This window comes from Geotrypetes seraphini, chromosome 7 (genome assembly GCF_902459505.1).
Source record: "Geotrypetes seraphini chromosome 7, aGeoSer1.1, whole genome shotgun sequence".
In the NCBI taxonomy this organism is placed as follows: domain Eukaryota; kingdom Metazoa; phylum Chordata; class Amphibia; order Gymnophiona; family Dermophiidae; genus Geotrypetes; species Geotrypetes seraphini.
This window is the reverse complement of record NC_047090.1, coordinates 111032705-111049352: the sequence shown is the minus strand read 5'-3', so window position 1 is coordinate 111049352 and position 16648 is coordinate 111032705. Positions and strand designations below refer to the sequence as shown.

Sequence of the window (16648 nt, the reverse complement as noted above, 5' to 3'; positions counted from 1 at the left end):
AGACACAGCACAGAAGTCTCACCCTCCAATCTGGCAGCCTCTGGGCTTCTATGATGTCCCTTGAGAGTTTCACCTTGGAGAGGCAGGGATTGATCCTATAACCAGGACTTGTAACATCTTCTTGTACTGGGGTTGTGTCTCCAGGGGCTTCTGCCCAGTAAGGAAGGATTAAGATGGCCATTTAAATTGGAGGTATGATCATTCGGTATGCAGGTAACTGGGTAGCTGGGTGGCAGGCAGGCATGAAGATCACTTGGGACTAGATTCACAAAGCAAACCAATCGTGCACAGATCGGTTTGCGATCCCTTTGCGACCAGATTTTCCTCCAGCCAGATTCACTAAACTCTCCTGCGATCCACTTCGAATCCACGCTTGCAAATGAGGAGAAACACATGCAAAGTAGACAGGGACGCGATTCACCAACCAAATTTTTAAAACCGACTGGGCTGGCCGATCAACCCAAGAAGCGACTGCTGACTTTCTGACTCTCCAACTCCATAGAAGCCCTGCTTTCTGCACGCCGTGCTCTGTGCTGCACCAAATCTATCCTGCCTGCCGCCCCGATGCTCTTCCCCAGATCTCTCCTGCCTGCTCTGCCCCAAATCGGCGCATCACCGCCCTGCTCTGCCCGGATTTCTCCTGCCTGCTCGCCCCGAATCATTGCCTTGCTGTGCCCCGATCTCTCCTGCCTGCTCGCCCCGAATCATTGCCTTGCTCTGCCACGATCTCTCCTGCCTGCTTGCCCCGAATCGCCGCCCTGCTCATCCCCGCTTTTCTCCTGCCTGCCACCCCAAATTTCTCCTGCCCTTCGAGCCCGTGTTTTTAACCCACAGGTTTAAAGCGGGTTAAAACCAAGGGCTCGCTGGGCTACACAAAGTTTACCAAAAAAAAAAGTCGCCGCTCGGACGGGTCTAGACGCATGTGCAGACCATTTACAAATGGTCTGCGCATGCGTCTGGACTGCACACATGCTGGCAGATGGGGGCGTTCTTCTGATCACCCCCATCTGCATATTAGAGTTTCAAGGATCCATCAAACTTGCCTGGATCGGGTATGGGTCGGTCCCGATCGGGCAGGTTCGTGAATCTAGCTCTGCCTGGTGCGAAGATGGCGGCATTTATTTATTACCTAGATACTTGAGCTGCAAAACTCGACCCACAACTCTACAACCTATTGACCACAACCACAGACTACAAAACCTTCAAAAAAGAAATAAAAACCCTTCTTTTCATATAACACATAAAACCGAACTAACACCGGCATCACCTGCAACTACAACATATGAACTTCTAATATCATGACAAGTCAGATGTAATCCTTAACATCTCAAAGAAATGTACAAACTACTCCCTAAACACTTCTAATATCTGGACAAACCATTTGTAATCCACCTTGAACCGCAAGGTAATGGCGGAATAGAAATCACTAATGTAATGTAATGTAATAAGATTTTACACAGTGCTCAGAAATATGTGAGTACTAATGACATAGGGAGCCAGAAATGCTCTCCATTCCATGTGCAGAACCCAAGAAGCAGCCAGAGCTCCTGAGTCTCAGTACTTGGGTGAGATGGTGCCGGGAATAGATGATTCAGATTTGTTAGGAACTGGGCAACATTGTAGGGAAAGGGGAGCCTATACTGAAAAGATGAGCAGCACCAGGTTATGGTTCTGACGCTTAAAAAGGAGACAGAGCTGCATTTAACTAGAACCTAAGGATAAGCTGAGTTGCTCAGGAGCACATGGTTCAGAGTAAAATATCTTAGCAGGATACTATCAAAACAGTAAAGTTAGATGTTACAGCATCCCAACAGAGAGGTTGCAAGGCCAAGGGCCTTTAAGAGGAGATCAGACAGAGATAAAAGATTGCAAATTATCCCTATCAACTGATAAGAAGGTTGTAAATACAAAAGATACACTTTGAAATGTTTACATAAATTCATGAAGCCTAAAATATGAACAGACAGATATGATATGCAACTCAGAGACTTGGTAGGAGAATAACCAGTGGAACACTATGATACCAGGCTACAATGATTAGGTAGATCTTTATCTTTATTGGAAGCTTCTAAACTGGACAGTCAATTCAAAGCAGTTATCAAAGACATCTGTAATGGATTTTAAATACAGATTCAGATGGATTCAACTGTGATTGATGTCGGCATCCTAGCTACTTGGCTATGGTATCATGTTTGCATTTGCAGTATTACGATATTATATATGTACTAAGAACATAAGATTTGCCGCTGCTGGGTCAGACCAGTGGTCCATCATGCTCACGCGTCGGCCCTTAGGTCAAAGACCAGTGCTCTACTAGAGTCTAGCCTTACCTGCATATATCCTGGTCTAGCAGGAACTTATCTAACCTTTTCTTGAATCCCTGTAGGGTGCTTTCCCCTATAACAGCTTCTGGAAGAGCGTTCCAGATTTCTAGCACTCTCTGGGTGAAGAAGAGCTTCCTTATGTTTGCATGGAGTCTATCCCCTTTTAACTTTAGAGAGTGCCCTCTCGTTCTCTCCACCTTGGAGAAAGTGAACAATCTCTCTTTCTCTACTAAGTCAATTTCCTTCAATATCTTGAATGTTTTGATCATGTCCCCTCTCAGTCTCCTCTTCTCAAGGGAGAAGAGACCCAGTTTCTCTAGCCTCTCATTGGACGGCAACTCCCCTAGTCCCTTAACCATTCTAAGTATGCTATATTTACACCCTCCTAAATAGGTTAACCATTACAACTAAATAATTATATTTACATGCATCCTAAATAGTTCTAGCAATGTGTACTATATTCGTCCTATTTACTCTCATCCTAGATAATTCTAGTTACACTCCACCTAATTTATTTTAGTTCTATTTATTATATTCATAATTTCTTAAACATTTCTGGAAAGATTTACTATGTGCATACATTTCATGTCATGTCCTCCTATTGTGTTTCTAGTGTGTGGAGGGAAGCCTGCTATTTTCCTCGATGTGCTCCCTCCCTCTGTCGGTTCACAGTTTCAGTTGAAGTAGTCTGAGAAAAGGATAGTCTTTATCTCTTTCTTGAATTTTCCAGTGTCCTTTTCTAGCTAAATTCCTTCAGTAGGGAATTCCACCAAATTAGAGCCATTACAGAGAACATTTTTGCCCTTGTACTTTTGTATTTGATGTCTTTGAAGGAGGGTATTTGTAGTAGAGACTCCTGGCTCGAGCATAGGGTGCAAGGTGGAATATGGTTATGTAGTCTGGCCACAAGATATTGCGGTTCTGAGAGATGAACTATTTTGTGTGTCAAATTGAGTGTCGTGGTTACTCTATGTTAAAGAGGGAATTGAGTCTAACAGGAAACAGGTTGCCGTGAGTCCATGCCAGCTTTTACTATTTATACTTATCACTGTAGAGAATGACATGAGGACAGAATTTGTCCTTGTCCCCGTGGGAAACCATCCCTGTGCCATTCTTTAAGGAGAGAGAGAAGAATTATAATAATAATAATTTTTTTTTTTTTTTTTTTTAATATACCGCCATACCCGAAAGTTCTAGGCGGTTCACAACAGTTAAACATGGTACAAGCAATGCAATTCGTTTGAGGTTTGGCAAGTAAATGTATACAATATAAAAAGAAATACATGCGATACAAAATATAAAGGAATACAGGCAATTTTAAATAGAATAAAGGTTAAAAGGTAAGATATGTTAAGAACCCAGCCTATTGAATAATTGAGTTTTTATTTGTTTAGAGTATGAATGGGCCCAACCACTGAACCTCAAGCCTTGCATTGAAGAATGCTGGCGTAGAAGGATTGAGGTTGAGATAGACATTAAGAATGACATTCTCTGGTATCCAGAGCATATATTGTGATGTCATAATGCCTCATTCCACCAATGCCTATGAGCCAACCTCATTCAGTGATGTCACTACGGGTTCATTATCCTATACATGGCTCACATAAGAATCAGAGTATGAATGGGCACAGCCACTGACTCTCAAGCCTTGCTGGTGTAGAAGGATTGAGGTTGACAGACACTAAAGAATGACACTGGATGGATTCCCGTGGTTATCCGTGAGGACGGGGACAAATTCTGTCTCTGTGTCATTCGCTAAATGAAATAGCCATTTTACTCATAACATCCTACTATTATAGAAGTATGTTAATGTACAAAATACTAGCACTTACCTGCAAAAGTGTCAGCAGGATGCCTATGTGTTATTATGAGTAAGTAATGGCATGTGTAAGTGGCAAAGCATGTAAATGCATAGAGGAGTGTTCCCATTAGTGGCATAGCAAGGGGGTGTGGGATGTACCAGGCATGATCTTCCTAAGGGTGTGATGCCCCTCCTCCTCTCCAGCCCCTGCTCCTCTCCTTGTCGCATGTGCACGCCCCTTGCCTTCCCCATACCTTTTTTAGTTCCCCGGCATGAGGTTGCTGCCTGTGTCGACATCGGCAGTCTCTCTGATATGACTTCCGGGACTTGCACCTAAGAAGTGACATCAAAGGGTGAGCTGACACCGACGTGGGCATGCTGCTCACACCGGAGAAGTTAAAAAGGTACCGGGTGCGTGCATAGCGGGGGGAGGGGGGCAGGGAAGAGAGCGTGGGGGTGTGTGTGTCACCACTCACCCTTCCTACGCAACTGGTTCACAGGGAGGGAGAATATATGGGACATAGGCAGGGCTCCCACTTACGCATGTACAGAAGGCCACAAATGTTCTTGCCACATTTACATGACTGCAGTTACACCAGCTGGCCAATATTCAGCATTAAATTTGGCCAACCAGGAATGGCTCCTGGCTGGCCAAATGGCACATAAAGTAGCCTCCTAACCACTGGCGTTCAGTGGGAGAAAACCAGCTATCTTCTGCTGAATATCCGGGTTGGTGGAGAGCTGGTCACTGCCAATATTCAACAGCTCACTGGCTAAGGCATGCAGACATCTAGATCCATCTAAAAAACAGGTCTGTCTTTGGCTGTTAAGCCTTAGCTGGCCAGCTGCTGACTACCAGCTTGGCCAGCTAAGTCCACAGGGGCAAATTTAGCCTGGAAATTTAATGCCAGTGGTCAGATAGGTCTCCAGCATTGAATATCCAGGATAGCTGGGCTACCTCCTGCAGTCTGAATTTCAGGGTCCGGGTCTATAACTGTGGGCATCTAATGTAAAACGTTATGCTATAATTCTATAATGAAATCTGGGTGCCTAGGTTCCATAATAGCATAGATTCAGTGGTGTAGTAAGTGGGAGGCAGGGGGGAGGGCAGACCATCCCGGGCACCATCTTGGTAGGGGTGCCGGCACCTCTCTACCCCCCCACCATGCTCATGCTCTCTCTTCCTTGCCCCATACCTCTTTAAAATCTTTGCTAGCGCGAGCAACTACTCTAGCCTGATGCTTATGTTGGCCTCCCTCTGAAATCACTTCTGAGTCACGGGGCCAGGAAGTGACATCAGAGGTAAAGCCAATGCCAGCGCGAGCAGCAGGCCAGAGAAGTTGCTCGCATCGTCAAAGATCTAAAAAGGTACGGGATGGGAAGGAAGTGCTTGAGTGTGGCGTGGGGATGTGAAAGGAGCAGGGGGGTGGTGAAGAAGGAGGGGGGAAGGGCGGGGGGAGGGCAACACCACAATGGGCACCTCTCACCCTTGCTATGCCATTGCAAAGACTCTTTCTGCATTGGCATAGCAGGTTGCTGCATTGGTGGGGGGGGGGGGGGGCAAACCGGTGGTGCCTACTTATAGAATTGCTCTCTTCACAGGGACTCTACAGTAGTTCGGAAGGAAATGTTCACTTTCCTGACAGTTTTGCATTTATGGGCTTGCAAACTCATTGGCAAAGAGGGATTCTCTATATCAGGGCTGTCAAAGTCCCTCCTCGAGGGCCGCAATCCAGTCGGGTTTTCAGGATTTCCCCAATGAATATGCATGAGATCTATTTGCATGTACTGCTTTCATTGTATCCTAATAGATCTCATGCATATTCATTGGGGAAATCCTGAAAACCCAACTGGATTGCAGCCCTCGAGGAGGGACTTTGACACCCCTGCTCTACAGAGATACCCTTTGAAAATGTCCTGCCTTTGCTTACACTAGTACTCCCAGTTTGCAGGTACACACTCCATGCTGGGAAGCACATGCAGGATCTTAAATTCTCCATGCCATTTTGCTGGGATTGCTCCAGAACTGTCATTTTCCCCTGCAGTTAGCACACTTTTTCTGATACTGGGGACACTGAGTAAGGGCAATTCTGAAGACGACTCAGTTTACTCCATGGGTATGTGCTCATTTACTTCCAGAAAATCCTTTTGAAAATAAACCAGAGCATGCAATACCACCATGCCAAACGAAGCAATATCAGGCTCATTGGAACATGTTATTAAAACTCCTTGCTCTTCTGTCGTTAAATATTGCCTGAACTTTGGTCACTTCATAAAATATGACAAATGCCTTTGGTTTATTATTTTTTTTTTCTTTTTTAAAGGGAGACTTGAAACAAGAGCAAATAATCATAAAAAAATTAACAAATTTAAGGCTGAGGAAAAAAAAAAAGAACTTACCACACTGCGAGTGAACTTTTCTAGGGAAGTTCTACGACCTTGCTCATTCTCAGGCTTAAAAAAAAAAAAAAAGAAAAAAAGGGAGAAGAGGAAGGAAAATACAGAAAAAAATCTTCAGCTCAGAGTAGTTTGTGCTTTTAATGGCAGAAAGTAGAAAAGCAAAACAAACAAAAACAAAAAAAAAGCGGCCACTGGAGTTTGCAACAGCAAACAAAACAAACGTAAAAACAAAAAACAGAGACCTTTGAAGAAACATGAAGGATCAGCTGCTTCCCTAAGACTAATGTTTCTTTCTTCTATTTTTCTTGAGGCGCAGTCCAGAACTTTTATAAAAGGGTTCCATCTGGATCTGTGTCGTGTCTGCTTGAGTTCCGCTTACTAAACTTCTCTTTAAAATCTTATTAATTTGAAGTACTTGTGACCCAAATTGCTCACTATCTGCTCTGTCAGAGGATCTTGGTCTAACTCCATGATTTTTTTTGTTTTTTTAAACCTCAGATTAGGGCCAGGAGCATCTGTGTAAGTGGAATACAATTTCTTACTGTCACTATCTTCACCCAACCCTCACCCCCCCTACCCCCCCAAAAAAAAAGCTGAACAAAATTTCCAAAGCCACTGTATTGTCACAGCTTTTTGCTGTGTGCAGCTATTTGATAATAACTACAGCTACAGTGTGCAAAACCTTCTACACCAGGGATCTCAAAGTCCCTCCTTGAGGGCCGCAATCCAGTCGGGTTTTCAGGATTTCCCCAATGAATATGCACATTGAAAGTAGTGCATGCACATAGATCTCATGCATATTCATTGGGGAAATCCTGAAAACCCGACTGGATTGCGGCCCTCAAGGAGGGACATTGAGACCCCTGTTCTAGACCCATAAGAGGCATGTCAAGATATGGTATGTTGTCCAGCTCTCTCCAAAGCTCTGTAAAAAGCTCATCTGTGCTTTACTGAAGACTTCATTGAATGAAGGCACCGGGGTTTAAAATAAGAAGCTCTGGTAAGTCAGAGATCTAAGTTTATAAATGAAGCTGAATGGATAAATGAAAGCAAAGGACACAGAGACCAACTGTGTAACAGGGCACCTGGTAGGAGCCTATTTTATAACCCAATCCTCAGAACACACCTAGCCAATCAGGTTTTCAGGATGCCTACCATGAATATGCATGAGTTACAATAGATAGTACAGAACATGCAAATTTGGTATAGTGTAAACTTGACTGGCTGAGTGTATCCTGAGAACTGGCTTGAGAGGCCCTGATTTTCAGGCATGTAGGTATTCTTTTATAAAAGACTAGAGGAACTGGGTTTATACATGCCTATAAGATAGGTGCAAGTACTGAAGCCAACCAGAGAGCTAGTGTAAATGCTCACACCTGAATGTTGTTGATATACACATAACTTACAGTATTCTGTAAGTTGCACCAGGGGCGGGCCTATCCACCCAGCCGCCATATCCCACCAGCAGTGGTTCCTACACGATTCTGGTGGCTGACCCGGAAGCTTTTGCCTCTGACACATTTGCATTTTGCGACAGAGGGAAGGCTTCAAGGTCAGCTGTCGGCAGTGTGCAGGAACCATTGAAAGAAACTGAAATGCTGCACAGGCCTGGGAGTGGAAAGGGAGGCAAACAGAGAGGCTGCTGCATGGGCTGGGGCGGTGGGAAGGGAGGGAAAGACAGAGGCTGCTGCACGGGCTGGGGGTGGGTAGGGAGGGAAAGACAGTGGTTGCTGCACAGGCTGTGGGGGAGGGAAGGGAAGCAAAGAGAGGCTGCTGCACAGGCTGGGGAGTGGGAAGGGAGGGAAAGAGACTGCTGCACAGGCTGGAGGGGGGGTGGAAGAGAGAGACCTGCCCAAAATTGGCCGTCTGGCTATGCCACTGAGTTGCACGTGTATGTTTAAGCTCTGCCCATATGTACACCTCTCTTGCAAATATGCCCCAAGATCAGCTTGTATGTGCAGAATAGCACTTAGGCTGACATTTTGCATTTATGCATGTAAGAGGAAATTCTATAACAGGTGCCGAAACTTGTGTGCTGAAAATATTTGGTACTAAGCATTATTTTATAAAGGGCATGCTTTGTAGAGAATAGCGTGCAAGCACACCTAACTTTTGGCACTGGACATGCCTGCTAAAACCTGGTGTAAACCCTTCCCCCCCACCCCAAGTTAGGCATACTTATGCCAAATTCTGTAATTGTGCCTGCAACCTTTTGGAATGCCCATGGTCACCCCCCCTCTTCAGATACATGCTATGAGAGTTAGATGCTGAAACTGATAGAATAGCATGCAGCCAGTTGTGCTTACAAATCCTAATTGCTGCTAATTAAGAGCTTGTTAATCAATTAAGTTGCCGGGGAGACTTGGGTGCGACCCAAATTGTGCTGTGCAACTTTGGGTGTCGTATATAGAATTTCCCCATAATGGGCTCATAAATGTTAGCATCTATGTATTGAGTGGAAGAGTGACCTAGTGCGGTGTCAGGTCAAAAGCGCGCCGGGACAAAGGTGCGTGCAGACAACTGAGTGCAACGCGGAGGCGTGCGCCAAAGAAAATGACTGTTTTAAAGGACTCCGACGGGGTGAGTGGGGGGAACCCCCCCACTTTACTTTATACAGATCGCGCCGCATTGTGGGGGGCGTTGTGGGGGGTTTAGGGGATTGTAACCCCCCACATTTTACTGAAACTTCACTTTTTCCCTAAAAAACAGGGAAACAGTTACGTTTCCAGTATAATGAGGGCGGTTACAACCCCCCAACCCCCCCCCCCACAACGCCGCCGCGATCTGTATTAAGTAAAGTGGGGGAGTTCCCCAACAAAACCCCCCATCGGAGCCCCTAAAAACACTCTTTTTCTTCGGCGCGCGCTTCCGTCTTGCGCTCAGTTGTCGGCGCGCGCCTTTGTCTTTGGCGGTTTTGTCTATGAACCACCTCGTGGTTAGAACAGCTGCCTCAACACCCTGAGGTTGTGAGTTTGATTCCCACTGCAGCTCCTTGTGTCTCTGGGCAAGTCACTTAACACTTCATTGCTCCAGGTACAAAATAAGTACCTGTCTAAAATATGTAAATCACTTTGATTGTAACCACACAGAAAAAGCAGTATATCAAGTCCCTTCCCCTTTATACAGTTCTTTATTATGTACTAAGGTCATTTTCTGTTTTTTTGTCTATATCTGCTCTAGTACTTTCCAATGCACAAAGGGCTCCTTTTACTAAGGTGCGCTAGCGTTTTTAGCGCACGCGGGATATTACCGCGCGCTATGCAGCTAGAACTAACGCTCAATGCTGGCGTTAGCGTCTAGCGCGCGGGGCAATGTAGCGCGTGCTATTCCGCGCGTTCATGCCCTAACGCAGTTTCGTAAAAGAAGCCCCAATGACTTGTTTCCAGGTCCTAAAATGAGCTCTGGATGAAGCTGTTGGAAAGGCAGAGAAAGAGATCAAATTAAAAAAAGGCAAGATGGGGTGTGTTTCATCGACACTAGTAGAAACACCACAAATGCAAAACAACATACAAACCAAGAAAAAGCTCATCCAAGCAAGAACCACAGCATGCAAAGTCAAAAAGGAGAAAAAAAAAAAGACAGTGATCATCAATGCCGCACTTATTAGTTAATCTTGGTTAAAGGTGCTTTAAAAACCATTTGCTAAAAGAGGTCAGTAGTTTAGCTTGGTGAAAATGGACATGAACTGACCTTTAGGTCTAAAGGTTCTAAGGTTTACAATATAATATGTCTAAAACTGCAATATAGAGGTTGAAACAGCACATTACTATCTAGTAAAGTTTTCAGAGAAGAAATTAGGAATCTAGGTAGAGGCTTATGGCTAAATGAAGTGTGGCCTTGCAATTTTAAATGTTCTCATCTAACATGATAGCTCAGACATCTAAGTCACCCATAACTTAGGCCACTATAAATCAGATATATAATGAGACACCTCATTTGGGCAGCAAATCTGCTTTTCAGATACAGAGCTATAACACACACATTTCATAGCGCTTGAAAACCTGCCTTGCGCACAAAGCAGGTTGGCTAAAATCCTACTTAGATACAAAAAGGCTTTTTTAAAAAAAATATAGACCTTAGTAATTTCCTTTAACAGTAGGGAATATAATTTTCTATAAAAATTAAAAGATTTTTTAGGAGTAAATTAACCCCGCCCCCCCCCCTCTTTTTACAAAACAGTAGCGTGGCTGTAGCGGTAACAGCGTCAACGCTCATAGAATTCCTTTGAGCGCCAGAGCTGTTACCGCAGTGGCTGGCGCTAAAAACTGTGCTACGGTTTTGTAAATGAGTAGGATATATAATGGGTAGTATATATATGATCCTCAGTGTGTCTAAATCAGTGGTCTCCAATGGGCGGCTTTCAAATTTCTCCATTGCAGCCCTCAAACAGTTGGCTGAAATGCTCTTCAAATCCTATAAATGCATTAATTTCAATCTTGCCCAATTGATATAGGAACTGCAAACAATCTCTTAAGTGTGTTACTCAGGTATCTCATTTATGAAATTTGATACTGGTGAGAATTCAAAATAAAGATAATTTTTTTACAATATATCCTTGATGTATTATAGAATCAATATTACTATTACTACTACTACCACTTATCACTTATATAGCGCTGAAAGGCGTACACAGCGCCGTACATTTTGACATTTATAGACGACCCCTGCTCGGAAGAGCTTACAATCTAACTTGGACAGACAGACATGACATAGAGAGTAGGGGATGCAGAACCCAAGGTGAGAGGAGATAGGAGTTGAAAGCACTCACAAAGAGGTGGGCTTTTAAATGGGCCTTGAACACTGCCAGAGATGGAGCCTGCCGTAGGGACTCGGGCAGCTTATTCCAAGCATATGGTGTAGCAAGGCAGAAGGGACAGAGTCTGGAGTTGGCAGTTGAAGAGAACGGCACAGATAGGAGGGACTTACTAGTTGAGCAGAGTTCATGGTGGAGATCATAGGGGAGATAAGTGAAGAGAGATAGTGAGGGGCAGCTGAGTGAGTGCATTTCTAGGTCAGTAAGAGGAGTTTGAATTGTAGTCTCAAATGGATGGGAAGCCAATGAAGTGACTTTAGGAGAGGGGTAACATGAGTAAAGTGGCTCTCCTGGCATATGAGTCATGCAGCCGAATTCTGGACGGATTGGAGGGAAGCGAGATGGCTAAGCGGAAGGCCAGAGAGTAGAAAGTTGCAGTAGTCTAAGTGCCAGGTGATGAGGGCTTGGATAAGTGTTTTGGTAGTGTGCTCAGAGAGGAAGGGCTGGATTTTGGTAATATTATAGAGGAAGAAGTGGCAGGTTTTAGCGATATGTTGGTGAAGGAGAGAGAGAGAGAGAGGAGTCAAAGATGACCCCGAGATTACGAGCAGACAAAACAGGAAGGATAAGAGCGTTGTCCACAGAGACAGAGGACGAGGGAAGCAAGCAGGTCAAAGTGGTTTTACAAAATTAGTAGTATGTCTAAGCTTGGTGGCCCTCTGTGTGGTCCTTCACATGAGAAAGGGTTGGAGACCATTGTCCCCTCCCTGCATGGGCAATTACAGTGCATGCAATTGCAGATAGCACAAGCACATCCGGTCTACCTGCCGCTCTAACTCTAGCTGCATCTTTAACTGCTCTCAGGCTGTAATTATTTTTGTCTTCCTTCATTTAGCCGAGTGGTGCCCAAGTTCAGCCCTTGAGGGCTGCAAGCAGGTCAGGATTTCACGGTATCGCTAATGAATATGCAAGAAGCACATTTGCATAATGGCAGCATGCATACAGATATATCTCAAGCACATACATTAAGAAATCCTGAAAACGTGATCCGTTTGTAAACTTGGACACCTCTTAGGGCTCCTTTTACAAAGGTGCGCTAGCATTTTTAGCCGAAAAATACCGCCTGCTTAAAAGGAGGCGGTAGCGGCTAGCGCGTGCGGCATTTTAGCGCGTGCTAAGCGGGCGCTAAAACCGCTAGCGCACCTTTGTAAAAGGAGCCCTTAGTTTATTGTGTATATTTATGTGCTGCTATGAATATTCAAAGTGATATTATTTCAGAACAATGAATAGAATGTTTGATTCCATGCTTTAATACAGCCTAATATATAACAAAATGGACAAATTGATCTTAATAAAGGAGCAAGCCCTATTCTTTTGAGCTGTCTTTATTCTGATTTACATACAGAAAGTGTATTGCACATGACGTTCAGTCATGCACCTCCCCACACACACCTCCTTTCCCCTCCTAGAAATATGCTGCTTAGAGATAACCAGCGTTCCAGCTGCCTTCGGGCTCTTACTGACTTGATTCACTATTAATAAGCCTCTTATAGCTGGGAGTGTGCTGTCATTCAAACAGATAGCTGAATTTGGCAAAAATGGTTTTAAAATGAGAAACAAGGCTCTATTAAAGGAGTACAGAATTTGATTCCTATTTTGTGAAGAGCGATTATTCTTTAGAGACCACTCACAGTTAAAATTCAAGGTGATATTGAGCAGAGAAGCAATAGCAGTCCCTTAGACCCAAGCAACTTATGCTGAAGAGAGATGCTCACATGATGATTATCAGGGAACTCTTTTGTGTGAAAAGCATCAGACTAGCGATGTCAAATGGTCTCCCCTCCCCAGCCCGGCAAGCAAACGCCATATTGCTTTCCCTGACTGCACTTGTATCCGCAGCACAGAATGGATGATTTGAGCTGCAGTAAATCCCACTCCAAGAAGATTCCTTCACTTGCCCAAATAAAGAGTAATCTTGAATTTAGAGAATGGAATTTTTCATTAATTTCAGAAGACTAAAATCTTAGAGTAAAGAAGATACCAAAGGGAGATCCTTGGTATGGTTATGTAAGCAGGGTCAGTGCAAGAATATTATACACCCTAGGCCAGAGGTTTTCAACCCAGTCCTCCCTATTGAATTCAATGGGGATATTCTGAACATTCCAATTAGCTGCTGTGCCTTGAGGACTGGAAAACCTCTTGAAAACCTCTGCCCTAGGCAAATCTTAAGCCTTAGCCCCTCCACCCCAAGATGTGGATAATTACTCAGCAATCTGTTTATTCCACAGCAGTCATCTATTATACATAATTTAACATCATACTTTTAAATATTGAAACTTTGTTTTCTAAATACATTTTGACCTATTGCTTTGCTGCCCCCTCGAAGCTGCCACCCTGGGTATGGTTACCAGACATCTGGGAAAACCAAGATCTGTCCAGGTTTTGGAAAGCCTGAATTAGCTCCAGCCGCATCTGGAGGGCCTCTCAGCTTGCGTGGATGACGTCACACACATCCGCACATGCTCCAGGCCCTCCAGATGTGGTTGTAGCTCGTCCGGAAGAAGAGAGGAGGCTTTGTTGGGGGTGGGGCTTAGGGCGGAACTGGAGGCGGAACGGGGCAGGGTCATGTGTCCGGGGTTTCTCAGCAAAAAATATGGTATCCCTAACTCTGGGCCACTGCCTAGTAATGCCTAATGGCTGAGCAAGCCCTGTATGTAACGAATGTTGGACCTTAAGATGCGCCAGTGTACAATGACTGTGGCTAGATAAATCTTTTCTTCTAGAGTTCTGTCCATCATAATTATTGTTACTGTACTCTCTACAATTCCATCAGGCATTATGACTGTAAAATCTACTAAACTTTGTGGAACACTGTTCTAGGCTGCATTATTGCTTAGTGCTCTGATATTTGATTGGTTGGCCATTGTACTTGATTATACTATACCGATTTGAACTTTAAAATGAAGACCTGGTCTGGGCTTACAAAGGTGGATTAAGTCAAAAGCAGTACTCATTCCTCGTACACACAAAAATAACAAACAAACAATATTTTAGTTTCCACATGAGCAGCAAGCAGCAGGCCAGCATTAGTAAGGGCAAGAGATGCAAGCATGTCCATCCCACAAGATACCTTCTTCCTTGAGAGTAACAAGTCCTGGTATGCATTAGAGCGTAAGAATCGCGCATAGCTGTCACTCTTCATCAACTTGTAAATATGTTCCTGCAGAGAGAGAGAGAAAGAGGGAAAAAGAAAGCAAACACCTGTTATAAAACCGTATTTCTAAACTGTCAACTGGCAGATTTTTGGAATGTGAAGGTTGAGATGCAGGATACAAAAACCAGGTCAGGGTACTGCCTAAGGCATGAACCGGATTTTGGCTCTAGTACAGTGGTTCTTAAACCTGCCTTGGGGACCCCCAGCCAGTCGGGTTTTCAAGATATCCCTAATAAATATGCATGAGACAGATTTGCATATAATAGAGGTGACAGGCATGCAGATCTGCTTCATGCATATTCATTAGGGATATTTTGAAAACCTGACTGTCTGAGGGTCCCCCAGGACAGGTTTAAGAACCACTGCTCTAGTAAATCCTAAGCACCAGAATTAAAGAAAAAATACAATTTTGATCTGCTGAGATAATGAACAATTAAGGAATTTTAAACTACATTTTTAGGGACTGTGAAATTTCTACCATTGATTATAGCTGAAGCAGTGGCATACCTAGGGTATGTGGCAACTGGGGCCCATCATTTTTTGACACCCCCCCATGTAAAAACATATTTTTTGTAATGACCATGAAACGGAATAAATGGTCAGAATAGAAACAGGCAGTGAAAATTTTCTTTTATTGAACCTCATATATGTAACCATTATTCCAAACATAACATAAATTATGTCTGAATTGTCATGACATCAGAAGTACATATGGAGTAGTTGCAGGTGATGCTTGGGAGTTCTGATTGTGTTAGTTCGGTTTTATGTGTTTTTTGAATAGAAGTGTTTTTATTTCTTTTTTTAAGGTTTTGTAGTCTGTGGTCGAGGTCAATAGGTTGTAGAGCTGGGGGTCGAGTGTTGCAGCTCGAATGGCTAGGAGGTTGTCGAACAGTTTTTTCTTTTGACGTTTTTGGTTGGAGGGTGTGTGAATGGTGCGTGAGTTCTCCTATGTCTGGTTGAGGTGGATTGAATTATTTAGCTGAAGAAATCAGTTACCCCCCCCCCCATTCCACACACATTAATTCTCTTCCATTTTTGTTCCCATTATAAAAAACACTGATAAGTTCCCAGAAAAAAATACATTAAAATAAGAAGTGAAAACAAAGGCTCCTACAGATGAGAACATAACATAAGAATAGCCTAACTGGGTCAGACTAATGGTCCATTATGCCCAGTAGCCAATCTAGGTCACTAGTACCTGGTCAAAACTCAAAGAGTAGCAACATTCCATGCTACTGATCCAGGGCAAGCAGACACTTCCCCCATGTCTTAATACCAGACTATGGACTTTTCCTCCAGGAATTTGTCCAAATCTTTCTTAAAACCAGCTATGCTATCTGCTTTTACCATAACTTATGGCCACTTCATTTTTAAGCTTAGATCTTTCCTTCCAAACAGAGACCTTGCTTAATGTCAAATACAGCACAAGGTAGCTTCACACGGACTTAGCTGTGAAGGAAATGTGAATCTCCTCATACACTCACCATATAGTGCAAAAATATGCAAAGGTCTGGTTTTTTCTTTCGATCATTACATAGCCTAATGCCACACAAGCAGCGCTGTTACAAACATATTCTGAAAATCAATGCTAAAGTTAACAAAGTTTCCTTCCTTGGACTAGAAGGAGATACTGACAAACCACTAGAAAAGATCCCAAAACAACTACCCAGGCACAACACCCAAAGACCCACTCAGTGTGTGAACCAGTTGAGTGGAGTGGACTAATTGGGGGGTGGAGCTGGGCCCGGAGTTTGCTCAGCAGAATTTCCCAGACCACCTTTTCCTCTCAACACATTGACACGCTGCAACCACCACCATCACTACCACTAGGAACACCTCACCGGGTAGGCCAGCAACGCTTATAAACTTTATAAAACACATTATTATATTTTCTTATAAAGCACATATTTTAAATGAACTCTCTGACATCCTCAGCCGTTCCATTCACAAAAAATAGAAGGAAGAAAAGTTCCCATTTCCTGCTGTCTCATGTCCCCGGCCTATACAATATTTTTCTTCTGCAGACCTTTCAAAAGTCTGACCAAATCCTCGTTTCACTTGCATTATAAAGTACTGAGGATGCCATCTCACCCCAATCCCAAGTCCTAAAGTCTAAGACAGTAGTGCAAACTAGTGCTGCCCGATTCAGGAAAAAA

General features: G+C 43.8%; 1 protein-coding gene across 8 annotated transcripts in view; it reads right to left on the bottom strand.

Moving 5' to 3' along the window:
* Positions 1-16648, bottom strand: part of RGS6 (regulator of G protein signaling 6) — a 497670-nt gene that overhangs the window by 13828 nt on the left and 467194 nt on the right. For 6 of the 8 annotated variants that reach the window (XM_033952620.1, XM_033952619.1, XM_033952621.1 and 3 more), the window contains one exon: positions 13827-14498. In XM_033952620.1, coding sequence (XP_033808511.1) covers positions 14289-14498 — 210 coding nt within the window. In that variant the 3' untranslated portion in view covers positions 13827-14288. Of the gene's footprint in view, positions 1-6525; positions 6580-13826; positions 14499-16648 lie in introns of those variants that run through there. The other 2 variants (XM_033952617.1, XM_033952622.1) reach the window with 2 other exon arrangements.